The 20,270-nt window shown below is 42.5% G+C and overlaps 2 protein-coding genes and 1 non-coding gene across 7 annotated transcripts in view; 1 reads left to right on the forward strand and 2 right to left on the reverse strand.

Moving 5' to 3' along the window:
• The window catches only part of EEF2K (eukaryotic elongation factor 2 kinase), a 30,358-nt gene extending 24,752 nt beyond the window's left edge, over nt 1-5,606 (reverse strand). For 3 of the 5 annotated variants that reach the window (XM_063343145.1, XM_063343144.1, XM_063343139.1), the window contains exon 1: nt 5,466-5,606. The gene's annotated coding sequence lies outside the window, so the exon portion shown is untranslated. Of the gene's footprint in view, nt 1-853; nt 1,121-3,202; nt 3,306-5,465 lie in introns of those variants that run through there. The other 2 variants (XM_063343140.1, XM_063343141.1) reach the window with 2 other exon arrangements.
• A 745-nt stretch (nt 5,607-6,351) lies between these two features.
• On the forward strand, nt 6,352-6,433 carry TRNAL-UAG (transfer RNA leucine (anticodon UAG)). Its single transcript has one exon. It is a non-coding gene; the product is annotated as a tRNA-Leu (tRNA).
• Nucleotides 6,434-7,982: 1,549 nt separating this feature from the next.
• LOC134519253 (putative short-chain dehydrogenase/reductase family 42E member 2) lies at nt 7,983-18,650 on the reverse strand. The gene is made up of 12 exons (XM_063343146.1): nt 18,513-18,650; nt 17,325-17,712; nt 16,721-16,816; nt 15,696-15,753; nt 14,930-15,048; nt 13,932-14,007; nt 12,747-12,829; nt 11,358-11,495; nt 10,318-10,383; nt 9,568-9,631; nt 8,789-8,862; nt 7,983-8,231 (listed from the first exon to the last, which is right to left on the reverse strand). Exons 2-12 carry the CDS (start codon nt 17,664-17,666, stop codon nt 7,983-7,985), a joined length of 1,365 nt encoding a protein of 454 aa, XP_063199216.1. The 5' UTR covers nt 17,667-17,712; nt 18,513-18,650.
• Between the last annotated feature and the right edge of the window lie 1,620 nt (nt 18,651-20,270).

The raw sequence follows: 20,270 nt of genomic DNA on the forward strand, positions 1-20,270 counted from the left end.
TGATTATTTCAACTTTTAAGTAGCTTCCTGGATCCTAAGAGAATAGAATAGGTAGGGTTTGGCTTCTCCTGGGTTCTAGCTCCAAAGTAAACTATGCATATTGAAAGTAAAGACAACAGTGCAAGACAGACAGGTCATGGCCTACAACTATTTCTAAGTCCAGAAGGTGACATTCTAGGTCAGTATTCCATTGAGGCACTCTGACGCACTTAACAATGTTAGAGTAAACAATACAGGGAGTTCCATATGGGTATCAAAGCTGCAATTCTGCATAGACTCCCATCTTACCACAGCTTTTCCAAATTAGTGACACCACTTTCAGGGAGGCAGAGCACAGACACTGTAGTGCCCAGCAGGTCAAACAGACGTGTGTTATAAAAAAAAAGATAGTTGAATCATGGAACTTTTTTCCCTGGAGATCTTACAACAGGAACATGCCCAGCAGCCTCCACCCAAGAAACAGTTTGCGATGATTCAGCAGAACTCAAACAGAAATAAACCTCTACAGGCCTAATCTACAGAAGGCGACTATTGTGTCTTTCATACATTACCAGCCATACACATGCAAACAGTTTCCATTCTTACACGCTTCACAGTCCAGAGCCATGGTGGCAGGGACTTTCAAAGAGAAGAGTTTGCCATTTTCTAGACCTATGAAGTCTCCCTCTTCCACCCCACAACACAGCTTCAGCAAAGACGCCTATGAAACACAGGGGGGCAGGTGGCCATGACACCCCTGGAGGAGAGTAACATTGCACCTTCTGTGCAGGGGCTCATTTCAGTCCATCACCCGTAACACGTGCTGCCAAGCAGAAGGCTAGGGACATATGGCTGAGTAGGAAACTGGTGTTACCTGCCGGCACCCCGGCCTCCAGTTCAGCGTGGTGCCTTTGCTTCACAGCGCTTCTCTAGAGCTCAGGCTCCCTTTCCACATTGCTAGGCTACTTCCTGGATACTCTTGCACTTAAAGCACTTTTTTTCCTCTGAAGTCTTGTCCTTTTCCTGCTGAGCTCACTCACACAGCGAAGTACACATCTATGGAGGCTTCTAGGTATTGAGGAAAGTTGATGAAGGGCCAAAGTGGAGCAGGTCCATGATTCATCTAACACTAGCTGCTTCAAAGAGCAAAGAAACCTTCGCGGAACAGTAATCTGTCCCTATTCACGTGTTTTTCTAATTAGTGATAGTTCACATTATCTAAAACTCTGTTCTTTAGGTTTTAGAGTCATTTCCTGAGGTCTCCAACACCTGTTTGCCAAATTTAATGACTTTCTGTAATGACTTTAATACCCAATCACATCAAAAGCTCAGACCACGCTAAAGAGAACACAGACTGAAGTGAAACGACCTTTCGGCCACACACTTTTGTTAACTGTTTCTTCTATTGAGAGTACAACAACATACAACCGATTCCCCTATGACCATATCCTGCTTGGAGTTTTCCAGGTCACTCCACTGTTTCCTGTTGCATTTTTATTCAATGTTGAGGTCAATCGGCAAATCTGAGCACAACCAAGCTGACAGCAAAGAACAGCATTGAAACCTGCCTTAATTCACCCCAGGGAGCTGAGCGATAGGAATGCTCTACTTTAGTCAGCAAAAGAAGGGACAACTGGAGCATCTCCAGCTACTTCTTAGTCGCTGTTTCAGCTCAGACACAGCCCTCTGCCCCACTTCAGTGCAGGACAGGGGAACGGGAACCGCCCTGGAACAGAGAAGTCACACCTTCTCTTGTAGGGAAGCATTAAAGCAAGAACGACCTCCCTCTCCCTGGTATTATACTAAATCCCTTTTGGTTTAATACATCAGCTAAAGCAATCTAGCGGGATACCTGTAACAGTAACAAGTAGTTTTTTCCTTTAAGAGACAAATCACTTTTTTCAGATTAACGTTCTTTTAAAATACAGATTTGAAATTTAACTTACACAACTATACAGGCTGTGCACTTTACAACATATTGTTGTCATCTTTATGAACTACAGACACAAAGCTAAATAACACTGTGCAGAACAACCCCACCGCTACGTTAACGTCCTGTAGCACGTTACAGAACTACTGCGCTTTCCAAACACCCAACTGACCCTTGTGAAGAAAATGTCTATTCTCATCTGTACCATGCACCAGCAAGAAAACAGGTTTAGTGAGTCAAGGTAACAGGTCTGATAAAAAACAAGACTAAAAAAAACAAGAACAGAAGTGTCTCAACTCACTGGCTACCTTTGACAAACCAGGTCTTACCAAGCATAAATCTTCTAATGAAAAGCCTTTACTTCAGGTCCCCTCCAGTGCGTCACTACTGCAAACACTGTGGCACAAATCACACCCAGTTTGTCTGCAAGCACAGCTGGGATAATGCATTGCATTAGCCAGAGAGAGTTAGAGAGCAATGATGCAAAATTCGCGAAGCAAACAGGAGAGTCCGTCTGCACCAGCTCAGAGAACGAAGCGTTTGAGACTCAAAACCCTGTGCAAGGAAACACACTGCAGCTTCAAACACACAAATGGCTTCTAGAGTTGCAAGCAGTAAAGCACAGGAACAACCCTTCTGAGCCAAGTCCACACTTCTGCCAGACACACGAATGAACACTACAATAGCGGTAGCCAAAATACACCGGTATTAAAGGACAAAAGAGGAACTTTCAAGGTAACTTTAAAATGTCCCTCCATTGCCATCAAGAGCTCTGTTATTTCAACTGGCGCTTTAAATACTCGGAGCAATTAACTATCACCGACTTTTTGTAAGCGTTCACTCAGTACTCCACGTTGTTAATCAACCCCATGCTTTATGCATATTGAAGCGTTTGAAAAATTATCCTAACACCAGCAGCCCTCAAGGCCGCCAAAGGCCGCCGTGCGCTCAGGCAGCCCCGCGCCCGCCCCCTGGGCTGGTCCACAGATAGAAACGGGACGCCGGGACTTCCACACCGGGCGTGCCCTAAAACTAACTGCACTGCCCTGGAAACACATATGGATTAAACTGTTATCTCCAGGCGTACGTGCAGGAGTGCGGCCCAACTCAAAAACATCACGTTATCGATTACAGCTCACGCCTTGGCCGCCAGCCTTTTACATACCCTAAGTTGCTCACCATTTTCTGCAATTAAAGCCACCCATGCCGCCCCCCGCTCTCCACCCCGCGACAGCTTTCGCGGGTCCGACCCCCCCCAGACAGTGCCAGCCCCCGCACCGCAAAAGCGCCTACCGGGTCGGTGCCGCCGCCCCGCCCGGGGCAGGGGCGCGCGCAGCCGCCCTGCTGAGAGGAGGCGGGCAGCAGTCCCGCCCCTCGCCTCGCGCGCGGCCGCCGCCTTCCCGCCCAGCGCGCGGAGGGGCGGTGCCTGGCGCTCGCTTCAGCAGCCGGTCCTCAGCCCGCTGGAAGCCGAGCGGACGGAGGAGCGTCCCAGACGCTTTATTCCTGTGAGAAAAACGTTGAGAATTTGAGGAGAAAACCCCCGATTAGCACTGTTAGGTGTTAGAGACGGGGGAATCCCGGGCGAGAGGGAACAGGAGGCGTGCACAGAGTCTGCCCCTTTCACTGCCGTTGCATTTTGTATTCATGTAAATAATCCTCATTAGTGCTTTTTACTGTAAGCAGGGGTTACAAAACCAAGGCGGAAGATGCGAGTACGTCCTTTGCAACAGACAGATGGTCTCTTGTGGCATGACAGACAGAACACGCGATCCCTGTGCTCTCCAAAGAGGGGAGGCCACACTGACAAATGCTGCTGCAATGCTAGTGCTGAGGTAATTTTCAGGAAGAAGATTACTAATACTTAATTAAAAACACACAGAGCAGGTGCTCTGACTCTCTGTCAGGAACACCCGCCTACCACCACCATTACTTACATATTAAACAGTAGCTTTCGCTTGGGGACTGGAGGGAGCAGTACTCTCAGGAACGCTGCCTACAATTTGAGGGTACCTGTATTTTGGCAGCGATTTCCAACACTATGCTGAGGGTGCAGCCCTCATTTGAGAGCGTAAAGTGGAGACTTGACTGAGCCGCTGTTTCACACTGCTTCCTACAGGCACATTTCTGGGTAGCCTCAAATTCCTGCAGAGTTTAAGCTCACATTAAAAACATTTACAATGTCTGAGGATTGTGCAGAAAACATCTGAGGTCCTATTCATCTGCCAGCTGCCAGTCACTGTTGTAAGTATTAACAGCTATCGAAAACGGAGTGCTTTTGCCCCATCAGCACCAGAACGTGGCCTCCCTGTTCCTCGGCCTGCAGGCAGCCCATCCCAGCGCCCCGGGGAGAGCTGCCCCTGGCAGGTCTGCCCTCGGGCCTGGGAAGAGGGCAGACTTGTCAAATTAAGTCTGAAGGCCTGGTGGAAGCCAGATGCTCGGTTCCCACTGCATGAAAGTCTGTTGATAATGCTTAAAAAAATCACCATCTGCTATCGTAAGCTACTGATAGCGGTGGAATACCATTACCCTTGTGATACCCGAGCACAACTGAGCAAGTCACAACAGTAACTGGCTTTAAACTCATGTAAATACGCAGCATCATTTTGGACAGAAAGGGACCCACTGGCATATGGCAGTATTATGCTATATATCCTCATGGAGAGTATCCTGCTAGTTAGGGTATACAGTCTCAAGCTACGCATTTCTCATGCTTTTACATAAGCCAGCTCTGCTACCCTCATGCAAGGGTGTACTTATTTTCAGTTTTAAGTCTGGTGTTTCTCTTCTCTGTAATATTTTCTGAACAATCAGTGATGATAAAAAAGGATTGGATTAAATACTAAAGCAAGATGTATACTGAAATTACATATTAGATATTACCCCCAAATTTCTGCATCTTCTAGTCTTGGTTTTATATTTAGATGTTGTCTATTATATCCTTAACACTCAAGGAGTTTGATTCACATTTTTTGTTTGACAATATTTAAAATTAAATATAAAATGGCAACCTAGTGACCCGCAAGTCTAGTATATTACTCTTTAATTTAGTATGCTCAGCAATGCATATATATTTTTGCCAAGAGCACTGAATCTTGCAAAGTCCCAGTATGCTCATGTTAAATGAGGTTCTCTTTAGAAAATGCTGTTCTAGAGAACTGTGGGTTTTGAAAAAGGAAAGCACAGCCCAGGCAATACCGACTTTCAGAGCAATTTTGATCTGCACTAATTTGAAAATACAGATGAAAAATTGCCTGTAAATTAATTCTCTAGCAATTTGTGCCTACATACTCCTATGACAGTCCCTTTTACAAGGTAAGTCCAGTTGGTCATAAACCTCACTTCAGCCATATGGTATACACATATAATATACATGCATTAAAACTTCCTCGAGCACCAGCGCATGGCTTCCTACAGGAAGAAGAGCAAGGGTAGACATACCTTCTCTGTATTATTTGCACAGTAATTAGTCCTGATGTTTTCATCTCTGTCCACAAAGTAATTATACAAATTCCTCCTGCAGACCTCTCAGAGTAAGAGAATTCATCTTTTCACTCACCAGTGACAGCTTGAATCTGGCTCTGGTTGCCAAACCCAACTCCCTTATTGAGGTGGACAGGCGAAGCACCCATTTACACCATGCCCGAGCTCCGCAGCATCAGGTAAGTGAGGCACCAAGGCGGCAGGACAGCAAGCTGCATACGGCCCAGGCCACCGGCTGCCCTTTGTACCAGCCCCCGCAGCTCCACATTGAGCAGCACAGAGATAAAGGCAGCCAGCGGCCTCCCGTTTTGGGTGGGAACAGCGCAGCTGAGGACACAGTGCGGTGCCAAGTCGGCAACGGGGTGGGAAGGCCGCTGTCCCGGCAGCCCTGGGGCCGGGAGGCGGCTGTCTCCCCGCGGGGAGCTGTGGGAGCAGGGAGGGGGGGTCCTGCCTGTCGGGTGGGGGCAGGCCGGGAGGTGGGGGCAGGCCCGCTCTTGCGGCTGCCAAGGCCCCAGCGAAGGGCTACCCGCCGCGGCGCGGCCACAGCAGGGACATCCCCGGGGTGGCGCATTCGCACACTTCTGAGGACAAGCTGGCGCTCTGCCGCTGCTGCTGCCGGCCAACAGGCCCCCGGGCAGCGCCTTGCTGAGATGCCGGCCCATGCCTGCCAGCGACAAAGTACCCCGATGTCCGGGCCGCGGTTGAGGACGGGGCTGGCGAGGCCCCCGGGAGCCCGCGGGGCCTGGTGCGGGGTATGAGCCCCGGCGGTGCCACCGGCAGCCCCGGCCGTGGAGGCCGCCGCCGGCGGGCGGGGCAGCCGCGTGCGCTGTAGCAGCTGCCTTTCCCGTTGGGGCGGGCGCTGTGGCGGCGCCGGGACGAGTGGGCACCGTGAGGGGGTGGGTGGGGAGAGCCTCGGCGCCGCCCCCCTGAAAGAGGTCTGGCGGGCGGCGCAGTACGCAGGCGGTAGCGTGGCCGAGTGGTCTAAGGCGCTGGATTTAGGCTCCAGTCATTTCGATGGCGTGGGTTCGAATCCCACCGCTGCCAAGCTGTTTTGTCCCCGCGGCGGCGGCTCCTTTTCGCCGCCCAACCAGTGCGGCCGCCGTGGCAGCGAACGAGGCTGGCCCCGAGGCGGCGGCTGGCCAGGCGGGGCACGGCGCCCCGCGGCCGCTTGGGGAGGGGCGAGGGGATCGCTAGTCACGGTCCCTAAAATTGAATTATAGAAAGTTGTGGTATGTACCGATGACCCCCTTGCCTGTTTTTTGGCTTAAAATCAGAAATACTGATTTTGGCAGTTCTGCGTTCGGGTTACTGCACCCTCAACCAGCAGGCCCTGCACCTACCCTTTCCTGCCTGTGCTGGACTGAGGCAGCTGGAGTGAGGTCTGAGTGCTCTCACCTTCTCCTGAATTCTCAAATCCATCTGTGATAACCACCCCCCCGACCTCGATTCCTCTAGCTCTCCTGTCTCATTCCTAGTCCTGTGCACTTTCCCAAGCTCACTCTTGCTGATTGCATCCTACTCTTTATTGTTCCCTCCTCACGTTGCAAGCTGGAAAAGGTGCAGCAAGGAGGGAGATTTCTGTGATAAATCACGAGCAGAAGTGGTGGATGGGAGGGCATGTGGCTTTCCAGACCCTGTCCTTTTCAGGCCCATTTTATCTGAAGAGTAATTATAAAAGCACATTGTTCACTAGCTACTGCAGGGGTTTGCTCAGTACAACTGCTATACTTCAGAAATTAGGTGCAAAACCATAGTTGTACCTAAAGTTCAGCTGATAAGCAACTAAAATTTGTTAGTTGTTGTCCTCAGTAATTACAGGAGGTAAAGGAAGCAGTACAAAGATTAGTGCAACCCATAGTGGCTGATTCCTCTACTGTGACCTAAATGTACTTAAATAATATAACTTAGTAAATAACTTCCAATTTAACTAAAATACACAGTTTTGACTGGTGAAAAACCATACCTGCATGTATCTTCTAGGCCTGCAAGGTTGCTGTAACAGATGGCTCTGCACCCCAGGGGTAGGATGGGAAGCAGCTCCAGAACAGTCTGCACAGGACTGACTTCAGCGAGGTCTCAAGTACACATTTATTTTCCCTCATATGCAGTGATACAGGTAATTCACAAAAGAAATTCGCAGTGTGAACTCCCTCTGTATGGGTGGTCTGTGTTATTTACAGTAATCTGTTCTGTCCATCCATTTTCTTGTTCCTCTGTACCCCAAGGCAGTGAGCCATGCAAGCAGCTGTGGTCAATCTTTCTCCTTATTTTAGCCATTTTTCTTCACTGGTGAAACACTCCAGGCTGGCTGTAGCTCTTTCTGCAGGTTCTCGTTTTACTTCCACAATCAATTTGGAAAGTTGTTTTTTTGGTGTGAAACAAACAGATGCAATAATTTTGATTACAGTGTTTCAGTGATTTGGCTGTAATCATTTACTGTATTTTAATTTCACTAATACAGCTACTGATATGTTAAAATTTTGGTTTTAAGTCTAAAAATAACTGCCAGTTTATTGCATGGGGGCCAGTAACTATTGACATTAGAATGATCCGGGTAGCAGTGCTGTGACTGAGTACATGCAGTTTATGCAAATCAGTGTTGTGTTTCTTTAAAAAAATGCAAAACTGAAAGACCATCAAGGCTTAAAGAAAGAAAGATTAAACTTAAACTAACAGTTAAAGTAAGAATAACTTTGAGGAAGATGTGATGATTCTGGGCTTCTGGTCTTGTTTTAATGTAATGGTCCACGGAATCAGCAAATGCAAACTTCTCTGGGCTGTATCCTAGCTGACTCCGAGCCTTGTCTATTCGAAATGTATGAGTTATAGAAATGTTCTGTACCTAAGACCAAAGAGTCAACATACAAAGATAGGAATACATAGGAAACGTATCTGTAAATGGTAGCAAAGACACAGTTAAAGGAAATGTAAAATAATAAGAAAAACCCACAACATTATATTAATGCCCTACTGACATGTCACACTATCTTTAAAACTGTCCACTCAAAAGGATAATCTTGAAAGCCCAAAGAGGCAGTAAAAGCTGCAAAGCAGAATCTTCTAGTCTTGAAAACATCAAAAAAAAAATGTTCCGCACTCTTGTTTACGTACTTAAGAAGGCAGATAAAAGCCCTCTCTTAGGTGCCTAAATATCTTCAGAAATTAGGGCCCAACTGACCATCAAAAGCCATACACGATCCTGGGCCTTGGAAGGAAGGACCCGAAGCAGCCTCTCCCAGATTGCAAGCATAAACTCATATTTTTAAAGATTATGGTAACGAGCATAAAGTAGTACTGGGTGGATTTTACCTTTTACTAAATCTTAAATTGTACCTCAGTCTTAACATGTGTGTATGCATCCTGTGAGAATTAAGGAGAGTTTACAAATGAAGACTTTACCTCATTTCTGGTCAGCAGTGGAGACAGCTCAACAAATGGTTTCAGCATCAGATGAAGGTATTCCATTATCATAGCTGCATAACAAAAGATTTTTACTTGAGGTAAGAATAGTAAATTGCTATACTGTTATGATTTTGGCATATCTTGCACTGCATGTGATAGTGAAGGATAATTGCATTCCTGAGAGCTTACAGCACCATTATGAACATCGATAGGGCTACTTGCTCACAAGGGGGTGCATTTAATCTTAATAGTTCAGTCACCCTGAATTAAGGTGCTCGTGTGAAAAGGGGTTGGAGGGTTGGTGACAGGTCTAGTGAAAAGGTCATGAGACTTCATAAAAAAATGTGGTAACAACAAAATACTCAGAGTTAGACTCTCTCTTAGCTGTGTGTGGGGGTTGATTGTGGAGAGAGCACGGGATACAGGAGAACAAGAAATTCACCCATGCAGCAAAGCAGATACTCTTCAGTGTATTTAATGAAGTCATAGATTTTTACACTTAACATTTACACTATTAACTCCACAAAGTTATACATCTGTTAAGTCCTACATAAAACCTATTTTTGTGGGACTTAAATAACAGATCATTTTGGTTTCAACACACTGCATTGAGCTGAACTTCACCCATAACTGCTGCACACTAGATGAACGCACAGCGTATTATTTTTATAACTGAAAATTGTAGGCAAATTTAAAAAAAACCCGAAACATTATATTGCATTTAGGAATGAGGGTAGTGTGGATAGGAAAGAGAAATGTTGATAAAATATTTTTACCTGATGCATAAACTAAGGAGGTAGGAATACGTATCCATGGTTTACTGTAACCTAATCTTTCAAACTGAAAGAAATTTTAAAAGCAGTGAAAAAAACAGAAACCTCAAACAAGTTTTAAAGTTTCAATACCGAAGATATTTGTGGAAGTATTTGCTGATGAAAGAGAAAAAAACATCATTGCTGTTACTATTTGAGTTTTAATTTTTCAGGGGATTCCAGTTAAATGTCACATGCAGACACTATGTAATTTTCAAGTGAGAGTCTCAAAAAAAAAAAAAAAAAAAAAGAAAAGTTTATAATAATTGATCAAAATGTCACAGTGGGCTGATACCTAATTTAACATTGTGACATATTTATGAGTTTGAGCCCACTGTTAACAATAAAACGATCTTTTGAAAAGTATGTATATTGCAGATTAATAATTAGGATTTATATTTTTTGTCCACCCAAAATAGCAACCATTAACAAATGTATGCCCAAGAAATGAAGATAATATAGCAACTCAAAAGAGGATAATGGTTTAGATGGTTCTTTGATCTCAGCGAAGACAGTTGCTTTAATGCATTATTTTAGGTAGGCTTTGTTACAGCACTAATCACACAGACCTTCAATCAGGAATTAAATCTGCATTCAGAACGGAACTCTTACACCCTAAGCAAACATACCAAATGTAATACGCGCACAAAAGTTTGAGTTGTTTACAGACAAAGAAATGAATGTATTTGGAGATAAAGTAGATATTGTACATACAAGTGGAGTTAACCATTCAAAAAGGTTGAATTTTTCACCATCATTAATGAAATACACCTGGCCACTCTGTTAAAGAGGTAGAGAAGAGACAAATTAGTAAAAATAACACTGCATATATATATTGACTTCTTTATCTCACTCCTTATGAATAGCTTAAAAATAATACAGCAATATAAAATAAGCATGGATGTACATACAAGCCAACAAACTATCTACATGTGTTACTGAAATTGTTGGACAAGTGGTTTATGTGATTAACATGCCGTGGTATAATTTATTACAGATGTGCCTATACAGAATGGCTATGTTGACTACACAGAGGTTACCAAACGCACTGAAAGTGGTGCCGTATCTAACTTGTGCTGTTGACACATAGTCAGCAAATGGTGGGACATGTTCTGCTCTCAGTCTAGTTAAGACTCACTGAAATCCATAAGACTCCATCTGTGTAAGCTAGGCCTAAGTTACCTCTTTCCCTTTTGCTTTTAGGGTTTTAAAAAAAGTAGTTTAATCTACTTTGAAAATCTTTGTAATACGCTTTAAGGGTAGTGCAAGTAAGATCAAATAAAAAACTGTGTTTACAAGGAGGAAAACAATTGCAACTATTTTTTAAATCAACGAATCCAAATAAAATGTGCTTTTATTTGCATGTGGTGTGGGAAGAACTGATGATCACATTTCAGAACATTAAGTCTGGATCTATATACAGGGGAACAGGGGATAAATCTGCCTGAACATCCGACATAGCAAACGTTCTTCGCTCATCTTCCAGAAATGGCAAATATTGTATTACAAAAATGCAAAGATGGACATATTCTTACAGAACTGAATATTCCAACTCTTAACACACTGCACAGCCAATGCTGCCAGGTCCCATGCTGTTCATACCACATTTGTCAATTAAAACCAGAGGCAGCAACATAAGCTAAACGACCATAACCCATACATTAATTACTGCTACTGCAGTAGTTACTATAGTACCGGACACAGTGGCAGGATCCACTGTCAGATGAAAACCAGTGCTTTTATTGTTTACTTACAGCTATGTAGTTCTTTTCAGGGGTGAGAGCCTCAGCAGCTAGAATTTGAGCTTGTACCAGATTCTCTGCATGCACCCAGTTCATTTTAGCAGAAGGATCCCCAAACTTGAAGCTAAGCAGCCCTCTCTCAATATTCTTCTGTAGACATAAACAAACATGAAACCAAAGCAAAATGGGTTTTAAAATGAGGCACAGTGCACTTCCTTGTCCAACTAAATGTAGACTTGTCACTAGTTAAAAAAATTACATGGATCCATTAAAAAGAATCAAGAGAAGTGCAGAGAGCTCTAAAAATATTGCTCCTGAGGAAGGATTGAAGAACGTATTGAACACAATACATCCTGAATTTACAAAAAATACAAGTCTCTTCTAAGGATAAGTAAAATACTGTACGGAAAGGCAAGATACAGTTCTGAATGGATCAAAAGTATTCACAAAAGTGGATCACATTTAACTTCAGCACATTTAGCTTTGTCTGGGAAAAAATGGAATGTAGTGGTAGGTGTCACATTTTTCATTTAACAGGTACCTTTTAGAAACTGCAAAATTTGACGGTTGCATCATGCCTTAAAATGGGCATAACAAATAAGCTTTAAGTCTTAAATGGAAATTTTAAAAGACGATATTTTTTTGGGGCTAAAAAAACCATCTCAGGTTTAACTAAAGTGACATTGCCATTCTTAAAAGTTATTTTATTTAGAAGATGATAAAGTATATTTTACTTCAATATAATTCCCTACCTCAGCCACAAAACAAAAATATTTATTATGTGGTAAGCTTGAATCTATTCTTTCCTCAAAGCTGTGCAAAACTTTATATTGTACTGATAAAATATATTGTATATTGTATATATTTATATTGTACGGATAAAATAACTGACTCATATAATTCTACATGGATCATATTCTAAACACTGTACTAGTCCTACAATGTAAAAGACAGCAAGTGAAAAAGAGTAAAACATAAGCACCTTAGCTGTTTGCCCTTTAGTAACCCACTGTACCAGAAGGTGCTTCTGACTCCTTAGCTTGTTTCACTGGATAGTGAAAGCTGTTAATAGTTGAGACTGGAAATATGATATTTTGCCATGTCTCTTTTCATTAATATTTAAAACCATTTGGTGTAAGTTGCATGCAAACAGACATTTGAAATATCTGAATCTTATAGTAAGCATTACATAATAAAGCTGGACTTACAAGTGTTTGTATTTAAAAAAAAAAAGTTTTTTAAATGTACTGTACATTCTTTACAGATATAATATACTGCCTCTTAACAAAAGTTATAATATCCTCAACAGGCAATAAGAAGGTCAGTCGATTTATAACACAAATAAGTGATGCTGTCATATATCATAGACAATCCTGCTGATTAACAAATTAAAATACATACTGCTAGCCTTGGCAAGTGTCTTTGCTCTTCTGGTCCATAGATTCCCGGTGGGCGGAGAACACATGTATAGAGTATTCCACCTCCTAGAAGAATTGATAAGACCATTCTTAAATGACTTTCACGTGACTACATTATATCTTTATTTGTATGAAACAAAGACTGTGGTAGCAGAACTTACTCTGAAATAAATTAGCTTAACCATCTTACAAAATAATACATACCAAAAGGTGTTGCATTAGTAGTTGGATATTAAGTTGGCAGAATCAGAACATGCAAAATAGCAAGGTAAGATTCAGAGAAGTCCTGCCAGCGTAGTTGTATTCCTAGCAATTACTAGGAAAAACATGCAAAATCCTCAATCCTGCTATGGCACAGAATCAAAATGGGGTGTTTGGAAGGCTGACTGGTTCTAATTTCATTGACAAATGCAAAACTGTGTACTGTTCCTAAAATAAAGAGCACCTTTGATGTGAAGAGCTGCTGAGAAAAGAGGAAATAAGGAAGAAACCCTTTATTTTTTAAACAAAATAATTCTGTTGGGATGGAATACCCGTGAATTACTTTATATCTCTTTGTAGCCCTCTGCAAGTATCAAGTGAAGAGTCTTTTCTTTAAGTTGTCTACAGCTAAATTTAGCTCGGTATCACCTGGTCACATAGAATCACGTTGCACTTTACATTAATTTGTTTTACACTGGCAGTTATAGTATCTCACAGGTGAGCTTAAGTATTCAAGTGTACAACTGGCTTCCTCAACATGGAAAACTTTGGGAAACACTAATAAATAATTCCAGGCTGTAGTATCAGGTGGCTTCTTCAGATTTTAACTTATAACTGGGGGGAGAGGGGGGGTAACAATTTAAATCACCATTCATGTTTTACTTATGTTGCATAATACAGTGACATGAAGCACTTGGTTTTGTTTAATTTATAGCTGTCTTCATCTTTTCAATTAACATACCGAACTCATTGCTACCATGCTGAAACCTTTTACAAACACTATGGGAACTACAAACAATTAAAAGTGATTTTTAAGTTAAAATATTTTGCTTTGTGAGAGGGCCTAGATAACTTGATTTCATAATTGCTGGACAATCTTGTCCGCTAAGGATTGATACAGGATATTAGCGAGAACAAGAAGATGAGGAGTAAATTCCACTATGAATTCATGCTAAGACAAAAATACCTGCTAGTGGAGTTCCATTAGCTGCTAGTACCATTTGTTCTGCAATTGATTTTGTTCTGGAATAATGATCAACATGCTACAGAGAAAAAGCAAATATGTTTTTATCTATTCTTGAAATGACAAGGCAGAGGGGCATCCCTTCTCCACTAGTTCTTGCTTAGCAGATGGAAATAAATACCTCAAAATACAAAAGCCATGGGGTATTAGTTTAGGATAAGACACATACATATTGCTAAGGTAAGTGAGCATTCTTGTTTATGCAAATCCAGGTAACTAATTTCAGCACATTTGAGAAGCAATAAATATATGTATGCTTTGAATGCTGCCAAGAATGTAACTGATCACTACTTCGTAATCTGGATTTCTTTTTCAGGTAACGGAAAAGTCAAAAGCCAAGTTTTGAAGACATTACGATTGGTCCGAACTATCCTGTTCACTGTCTCAGAGAAAATATTTGATATATTATTCAAAATATTATTTAATATTTTCTCTATCTGTCTTTACTTCTTGAAAGACTGTGAAGTACTTAATTGACAGAGGAGGGACACAAAAACCAACCGTGTATGCAAACCAAGCAGAAGTACTTTCTCCTTTTTGAGTGCAATAAAACCATCTAAAAATAGGCAGCTTTACCATATCAGCTTTATATTGAATATATGCCATCTTCAATAAGGGAGAAGCAGAAAATCATATAAATAATAAATGGCTAAAGAGGCACCAAGCTGTATAACACAATCCCTATGTGCAGGTGGAATTTCATTAATTTTAATGGGACACTGTATGAGTTATTTTCCAAAATCAAGACCTTGATAGGAAACAAACAAACAAAAAAATACTGCAAAGCACATTAAACTGATATGTCAAGGTTGTGAATAGAATTTCTTTCTTTGCACTGGATTCTGGCATCAGGCAAAACATTGTCATGAAAACTCCAGGCTTTTTCATGAACAAGAAAGTAAACAAAGAGGAAACGTAAAAATATAATACAACCAGAGTACCTTTTCTATAGGAAAATATGGCACCGTTTCCTCATCACCATCTTCAATAGGAAGTCCTCCAAACACCACATTTACTGTACTGGTGTATATCAATCTAGTGATGTTCCTTTGTTTGCAGGCTGCAGCAGTATATAAAGTAAGTTAGTTTAGTGGAAACTGAAACAATATGGAAAAAAAGTTCATATGAGCTATTTCTGAGAAACTGTCCAATCTTAAAAGAGCAAATCTTTCCCTCTTACAATTGGATGATTTAAAATGTAAAGCATATTTAAAAGGAACTCAGCAGTGCAGAACCAACTGCTTTATAACCTGGCACATTCTCCTTTGGATGCTGTAAGCTAACACAGTGCCTTTGGGAGGGCTGCTGCCAGCCTGCCGAGACAGGCCACAGCTCCAGGTGGCTACAAGTCCATCTGCTTCAAGGGCCGCCCCTACCTGTGCGCGAGCTATTGGATAGCAACGAGGTTTACTGCTACAGAATACACATGGAAACAGCTAACTCCTTACATCAATACGGATTCTGACATCAGGTCAAAGGTGATTACGAAAAGCTGAAGCAGCTGAACTACAGCGCTGGCTCTCATATGACACCCCCTAACAGAATCAGGCATAAAAAACCCCAGTGACAAGTTTCCTCATCTTCTGACAAAAATGTAAAGTATTTGGTAAAAAATAGTGTGTGCCATAAAACCCAAATGGCTTTTTCTAAGTGGCATAATCTTTTGATGTGCTATACTAACACCCGATGGCAAGGTTAGATACATACCATCAATGATGAATCTTGTTCCATTAATGTTTACAGTTTCAATCTCTTCCTTGTGCAACTAGAAAAATAAAGAAAAAAAAATAAATTGTGCATTTTTAAATAATAATACATTTTTAATTCAATAGGGGCATGTTATAAATGTGTAATGGGTTTAGTGCTTTGATTATAAAAAAGAGCATTTAGACCGCCATTTCAGACTTCAAGAAGTCAAATCATGATTTTTAAACTACACCTGTATTTTTCTTCTATTTACAGACTAGCCTGCTTGAAGCAAAGAGAATCACGGTGCTTCAGAACACACGTTTCCAGTGATTATACATCTTGCAGCAATATGTTAAATATCCGTGTTTCAGTAGCACTTCAATGACCAATTCCAAGTAGGCATTGCTCAATTGCAAAGACCTTGAATGAGCTACTCTATCCAGATAATTACTAAAGTTCCTTTTATTAAATAAGGTAAGAAGGGGTCTGTGTGTGTTTGTAATTCTAATCATAAAAATTGTGGCTCAGAGTCCTACATCAGGGACATCCTTGCAGCTTCTTACAGCTTTTTACATTAAGACTTGAAATACAGCCGTTGTTATAATTTAGTTATATAAAATAATTTATAATCTAGTTCAGGTTTTATTCCTCCCAGTGACATTACACCTTGGAGTTCCATGTGAAAGATTTAGGGAAGGATCAGGATTTTGGAGGGAACCAGCCTCCCTCGTCTTTCCTTTTGTCCTCCCACTATTTCAGAACTCTTCAATGCCATTTCCAACTCAAAAGCCTGCCCAGGATGCTGGCGGAGCCTCTAATGGGAAGGAAATAATTTCACAACTAGGAAAACAGTACTATAAGCAGACTGCTTGCAGCTAGCACACCAGTTTGCACAGAGCAATTTACCAAAACAGCATGGAGGTGGATTCAGGCTCTGGGGATGATTCGAAGAGATAAAATCTAACCTGCAGTGTTACAGTATCAAGTCTCTCATACTCAGTGTGGGCAGTCACAGAGGAAAAAGCAAGACTATTTGGACTCACTTGCTCTCTTCCTGACATTCCATATGAAGCTACATGAAACACACAGTCAGCCCCTTCACAGGCTGCAAATATGGCATCATAATCCCTGACATCTGCCTGTAATACATAAGAAAAGATATTTGGACTTGAAATCAAAGCTGCAGGTTAGCATTTGTCATATAGTGGGTTAGCACAGATGGAATCCATGTACATAAATGTACTTACTGTACATCCTGGGACTGAAAACTAGACCCATTTCAGTACTTGTTGATAATCATACTTTTCTTTGATAGAACTCGAAGGACTTTAAAAACATTTGTTAAGCCTCATAATAACCCTATGTTAATTCTACAGGTGATTAAACTAAGGCACAGATGAGGGCAGCGACCTGAGGCGTACTTCGGAGTCAGGACGTGAAGCACATTACAGGTTTCATTGTTTTCTTTATTTCAGATATACTAAAATCAGTTGACCAAAAATTATGTGGGATATCCACACAGTTAAAACAGCTCTTGAAATTTGCAATAATTTGCAATTAGGTATTTGGATTCTGTGAAAACTAAGACATTATGGAAAAGGCAAATGAACTAACTTCAACTGTTGTGAAAAATATAATTTATCATACCTGGATACACACTATTCCATCGGGAATTTCCCAGATAGGCTTGTGTATGTCATACAGAACAACAGAAGCTCCTGCCTTGGCAAGAGCACATCCCAGCTTGTAGCCAAAATAGCCTCCGCCTCCTGTCACCACTGCTCTCATACTTTTTTCATGCAGTGCTCCAGCATTGCTGGTCACTTTGGAGTTAGAGATTTGGCGCCAAGGTGTTGCTATCCCACTCAGGCTAAGTTTTCTGTCAGTGAAATACTGTCTTCTATTACCAGACACATGTAACAATCTCTCTTCCATGTTGAAAATTGCTCCATAGCGCTCCTGGATGCAGATGATTCCAGTGAGTTTCATGTTAACAAGCTCTCTTCACAGCAGCAGAGTTTTACTTTAATGCAACCTGTTTCAGAGAGATAAAGACAAAAGCAAAACACTAGCTACAAAATTTCGAGATTTCGAAGATTTCCTTTAAAAGGCCCATTTAAATTTTCGGGTTAAGATAGTTTAAGAGTTTGTTTAATTATAAGTTTTGCATTTTACAAGCATTTAAAATGTTTGTATACTATATTAAAGACAGCATCCTGAAAACAAATAATAAAGGTTGCACATTAAATACTTATTTCCAAATGGTATCCAGAATCATACAAGAAAAACTAAAAAAAAAAAAAATCTCCCTAAGGCAGAGTACATGATTTCAAATGTTTTCCACAAATGAGCCAAAATTAGAGTAATGGTACAGACCATAATTTTTTATTAGCAGAAGAGAAATTGCCACCTGTGTGAAACGCATCCCCTGGTATTAGTTCAATTCATTCTGGCCTGAGTCACAAGCTCAAAGGTGGCCTTTAGGCGTGACACAGGGCCATACCTGAATTTGAAATCTTGAACTGTCAGGGAAATTCTAAAGATGAACAAATTGCATTTAAGTTTCTGTGCTTAAAAAACAAGCAAGCAGGGACAAGTAGAACAGCAGCAGAACAAAACGTCCCCTAGAGCAAAAGAAATCCTTAATGCTTCTGCCACTTGTCGCTGGTTTATCACAAAGACGGATGGATATCTGAGAAAAGCTGTACTTTCAACTCCTTTCTAACTAGCAGCAGCTGAACGTCAATCAAGAATATGCTGTGCTTTCATCATTGGCGATGATGGAGTTGAGATATATGAGGATTTCAGAGGGAAAGAGGAATGTCTGATACTTACTTTTTATCTTGAGAAGGTGTATCGGAGAACAAGGCTATCAAATCCCTCACTTGGAGGGGAATTAGAATAGAATAATTGCTATGTGACAGAAAGGGTCAATGAGTACATTGAGAAAAAAGTAATAGTGAATCATTTCTTTCTTAAATGTGGAGGTTCTTTCCCATCTATGCAACGGTCAAGGGTTCATCCCTGTCAGACAAGGCATTTTAGAAGCTGTGGCTACCGATTTCCTTAGTTACCCACGTCGCTGCGCCGCTATAAAAGATTAAAAGCCACCCGAGCTCCCGCAGGTATTCTCGGCATCTCACTTGCAAATTTGCCGGGGACAGGACGCGGCCAGGGCAGGCGGGGCCGCCCGCCCAGGGATCCCGCGCTCGGCCCGGCGGCTCCGCGCCCCCCGCCGCCCCCGGGGCCGCTCGGCGGGGCCGCCCGGGCCGGGGCGCGGGCAGCGGCTCCGGGAGATGCCGCCGCACGGCGGGAGACTTGTCCCGACCGGCCGCTCGCCGCCGCCCCCGCACCGCCGCCGCGGGGGCGGCCCTTCCTGCCGGCATGGGCCGCTCCAGGCTCCTTGAGGTCCCGCAGCACCCCCGGGGGCCCACTCGTCCCGCAGCATCTCTGGCATCCCACTGCACACAGGCTCCCGCAGCCCCCCCGGGTCCTGCTCGTTCCACAGCCCCCCTGGGGGTCCCGCAGCACCCGCGGGCTCCCACTCATCGTGCAGCATCTTTGGAATCCCGCAGTCTTCCTGGGATGTTGCACAGCCCACAGCATGCCTCGGATTCTGCTCATCCCACAGCATCCCTGGGATCCGAGAGCATCCCACAGCATCCTGTAGTAGCTCTTACCTCCATGTGTCTTCATACCGCCACGACCTCTGCATCCTGTCGTGGCTGGGGCTCCGTCCACACTGAGGTACCTGTTGAACAGGTTGTTCAGGAAAAACACACCCTCTCCTGATTACCGTTTGGATAGTCGGTGGTGGGACATGGCTTAGAGAGATGCAGAGCACCAGAAACACCTGCAAAACAGCAGGAATCCCCAAAGAGGAAACATAATGATAAAAAAATAGACACTAAAATCCCTGCTCTCCTCAGCTGGCAGTCGGTCTCTGTTCAGCTCTGTGGTCACTCGTGCCTGGGAGGATGTGAAAAAGTCAGGAGCTGCAGAATTTCAGAGTTACCCTTTCCACACAAAAATTAACCTTTGAACATATTTACCTCTTCCGCTATAGGTGTGCAATGTCTGAATGTTCATATGAAATTTTAATAATTTAAAGACACACTTGCAATTATGTTAGAGCAAAAGTAACTCAAACGATAGCCAGCTTAAACTAAGACTCAGTAAAGACTGACAGAAATGAGACAGCTGGCTACTCCAAACTGGTACTAAACGTTGTCTTAAAACTTCAAACACTGGATTTGTAATAATGATAAATCAATTGAATGAAGAAGTTAGTATTAATCAGTACCGTTGTAACAGTATTGTAAAAAGCATCTTACCTGAAATAACAAATCAGAGGTATGGCACTACAGGACTGGAATGGCGGGACTCCACGGGGACTTGCAACCACAAAGCCAGCAAATTCCTCGGTCAGTCCTTACTGAGGAGCATCCCAAAAAAGGCCACAGCCTGCACTTCTCACTGCCTGCTGTTGCTTCTGAAAAGTGTTGGTGTAATCCAGGATGCGGTCCTGAGCTATTAGTCTAATAAAAGCAATATATGAAAGATTCATAAATAACTAATTTAAAAGCAAATTAA

Source organism: Chroicocephalus ridibundus, chromosome 8 (genome assembly GCF_963924245.1).
Source record: "Chroicocephalus ridibundus chromosome 8, bChrRid1.1, whole genome shotgun sequence".
Taxonomy (NCBI): Eukaryota; Metazoa; Chordata; class Aves; order Charadriiformes; family Laridae; genus Chroicocephalus; species Chroicocephalus ridibundus.

What these genes read in the sequence shown, in the direction of transcription:
- LOC134519253 (XM_063343146.1), bottom strand. Translation starts at nt 17,666, where the DNA reads ATGAAACTCACTGGAATCATCTGCATCCAGGAGCGCTATGGAGCAATT. An exon ending in CTGAAAAGAACTACATAGCT is followed by an intron (nt 10,384 to 11,357) that starts GTAAGTAAACAA and finishes CCTCTTTAACAG; the next exon opens with AGTGGCCAGGTGTATTTCAT. An exon ending in TTGAATGGTTAACTCCACTT is followed by an intron (nt 9,632 to 10,317) that starts GTATGTACAATA and finishes AATTTCTTTCAG; the next exon opens with TTTGAAAGATTAGGTTACAG.